Below are 2,990 nucleotides of genomic sequence, written 5' to 3' on the forward strand. Positions count from 1 at the left end.
TATTTTTAAAAAATATAAATAATATAGTTTTTTACTGCTAATTTGAAATTTTAATAATTGTTAAGTATTTTAATTATCATTTGTAGAAGTTTCATTAATTTTATTTAATTACTGCTTTTTTAATACTTTATCTGTAATATATAACGTATTATCATTTACGCGCTATAAAACTCCACTTGAACTTATGTTATGTTTATTATTTACTATTTCTAATGAATCACATGATTAATAATCGAACAAATTGTAATTGTCTTTTCTCCACGTTTTTGTTTTTACTTTTAATTTAAAACTCATTTTTTAGTAATAAAAAGTTTTTTGTTTTTTAAATTTTTATTGATTTTAATAAAAGAATAATTTATATTATATTATCGAAAAATTTATTAATTACTATATTTTTAATTCATATTTTATATATATAATAATTTAAATTATTAAATTATTTAATTTGAGATATTAAAATTTTTTATTATGTTTAAATACTATTAATGAAAATTCAATAAAAAAATATTTTTAAAGATTATAATAATAATAACAAAATTATAATTTTTTATAGTTTATATTTAATAATTTTTTTAAATTCTTATAATAATTTTAATAATATTTTTTGATTAAAACTAAATTTAAATTATTTTTTAATATATCTAAAAACAAGAAATTACAAAAAATTAACAAAAAAAATAAAAAAAAGGCTAAAATAAATGAGTTAAGAGAATTAAGAATAATTATTTTTAAGTGTATCTTGTTAAAGTGGATATAAATAATTAAAATTGAATTTTTATTCTTAACACATATTAGTAATATTTTAATTAAACAAATATATTTTTAAATTGAATTTTTTTTATAAAAGATAATAGATGCACAATCAAATAAACCTTCTCAAAAAACTCTTATGAGTAATTAAATCCGTATAGAATGGCTACTAAACAATTGTAAACCAGAAGAAAATATACACGCATTTGATAGATGCACAGGATTTTCCATAAAATATCATAATTTATATCAAAAGTCAAAAGATATGATAAAAAATGCTTAAAATAATAGCTAACTTCAAAAGATAAAATATTAAGCAATCCAAGCATCATAAAATTAATTACTATTAGGAGACACAAAAAATCAAAATTAAACTAATACAATAGAAGATGCAGATGAATATACATAAATAATGGGAACATATTAAATTACTGAAAAACAAGTTTTAAAAAATATATACAATTATTTTGCTCCAAGAGTAATAATGAAGTAATTTCATGACCATTATAAAATAATTAAAAAACTAGGTTAAGGATCATTTGCTACAGTAAAAATTAATTAAAAAGAAATAAAAATAATAATATAAAGGTATATTTAGTAGTACATAAAGAAACAGGTAAATAATTAGCTGCAAAAGCTTTATTAAAAGAAAGACTTTTAATGGAAGCTAAAGGAGTTGAATCATTTTTTAATGAAGTAAATATAATGAAATAAATAAACCATTAACATCTTTTAAAATTGTATGAAGTTTGGGAAAATAGTCATAGTTTCTTTTACGTTATGGAATTAGCAAATGCAGGTTCTTTATAAAATAGAATTAGTTAAGCTAAAAAGTAAAAAAATGATAAAATCTATAACAATTAAACTTCTATTTTAAATGAATAAGAAATATAAACTTCTATGAAATAATTACTTTAAGCACTTGTTTATTTATAAGAGAAAAATATTATACATAGAGATATTAAACCAGATAACATATTATTTAAAAAAATAGTTAATAAATAAAAAAACACGGAATAACTCTCTGCACTTTTTGTTGATTTTGGACTTAGTACTAAATCTAATTTAAAAGAATATTTATATTACAAATGTGGAACTCCAGGATATATATCTCCCGAAATCATATAATAAAAATCAGGAAACAAAGAAGTTTTAATAATTTATTTTAAAATTAAATATTTATATTTATTTTTTATAAAATAAGGCTCAGAGTACTTAAAGTGATATGTTCTAATTAGGAGTTGTACTGTATAATATGTATATTTTATTAGTTTTTTATATTTATTTATTTTAGTTGTAAGGCTAACTTTAAAACCTTTATTTGTCTCTTCAAATGCAAAATAACTTTTATAATTAAATAAAGAATGTGTAATAGATTTAAAAAGCGAAAATTTTTCAAAATATAGTTAATATGGTAAAAAAAAAAAATTAAATAAAAACTAAAATTAAAGTAAAAAGCATTTGATCTTCTTAAAAATATGCTCAATAAAGATCCTTAAGCTAGAATAACTCCTCAATAGGCACTTTTGCATCCTTTTATAAAACCTAAAGATAGTTTTTATGATGAAAAAGATTTTATTGTCCCTGATGATGATGTTCCTTAAGAATTTGAGTTAAAAAAAAATATATTTAATATGAGTAACATAAACTATAAAGTTTAGTAAAAGTAAAAACAAAAAATTACAATAATTATAAATATATAAATGCATTCATTTTTTTAAAACAGCCTTAAATAATAAAAATCTATGGAATGTTCAAAAATTAGTATTTTTTGGTAATAAAGTACATAAGATGATTGTACAATAAATGCAAATAATAATATATATGAAAATAGTGTAAAAATTATTTCAAAATAAGATTCTCTTATTTTTGAAGACTTAAAGCCTAACTCATAATTAGATTCTAATAATTAAAATAATTTGATAATGAAAATGCTTCTTAAAACTCTCTTGTTATTAAACCTCATAAATATTATAATTAAGCTGGAAATACAAATTTATATATAGAAGATTAATAAGGTGTGGATTAAAGAAAAAAAACTCCTTCAAAATTTAAAATTGAACATTTAAATACTTTACTAGAAGAAAAGAAGTAAAATGAATGATAATAAAAATAAGAAAATAAATAAAATAATAATGATTATGATTATGTATATTTAATTTTATTAATAAATTAAAAATTAAAAACATAATAAATATTGTAACAATATTTTATATTTATTAATTTTTTAATATTTAATA

At 17.6% G+C, this 2,990-nt stretch overlaps 1 protein-coding gene across 1 annotated transcript, besides 2 other annotated features; it reads left to right on the plus strand. All coding sequences in view use genetic code 6, as the record gives it.

Annotated features, from left to right (window-relative positions):
• Nucleotides 1-775: 775 nt before the first annotated feature.
• On the plus strand, nucleotides 776-2,215 carry IMG5_181300 (hypothetical protein; the record flags this gene model as incomplete). Its single annotated transcript, XM_004027497.1, has 3 exons — nucleotides 776-794; nucleotides 848-1,899; nucleotides 1,955-2,215. The coding sequence occupies exons 2-3, from the start codon at nucleotides 1,411-1,413 to the stop codon at nucleotides 2,213-2,215; spliced, it is 750 nt and encodes a 249-aa protein (XP_004027546.1). The 5' UTR covers nucleotides 776-794; nucleotides 848-1,410.
• Nucleotides 2,165-2,207: a microsatellite.
• A 728-nt stretch (nucleotides 2,216-2,943) lies between the features above and the next one.
• Nucleotides 2,944-2,990: part of a microsatellite that runs on past the window's edge.

The sequence above is a fragment of the Ichthyophthirius multifiliis genome (assembly GCF_000220395.1).
Source record: "Ichthyophthirius multifiliis unplaced genomic scaffold scaff_1120509251321, whole genome shotgun sequence".
In the NCBI taxonomy this organism is placed as follows: domain Eukaryota; phylum Ciliophora; class Oligohymenophorea; order Hymenostomatida; genus Ichthyophthirius; species Ichthyophthirius multifiliis.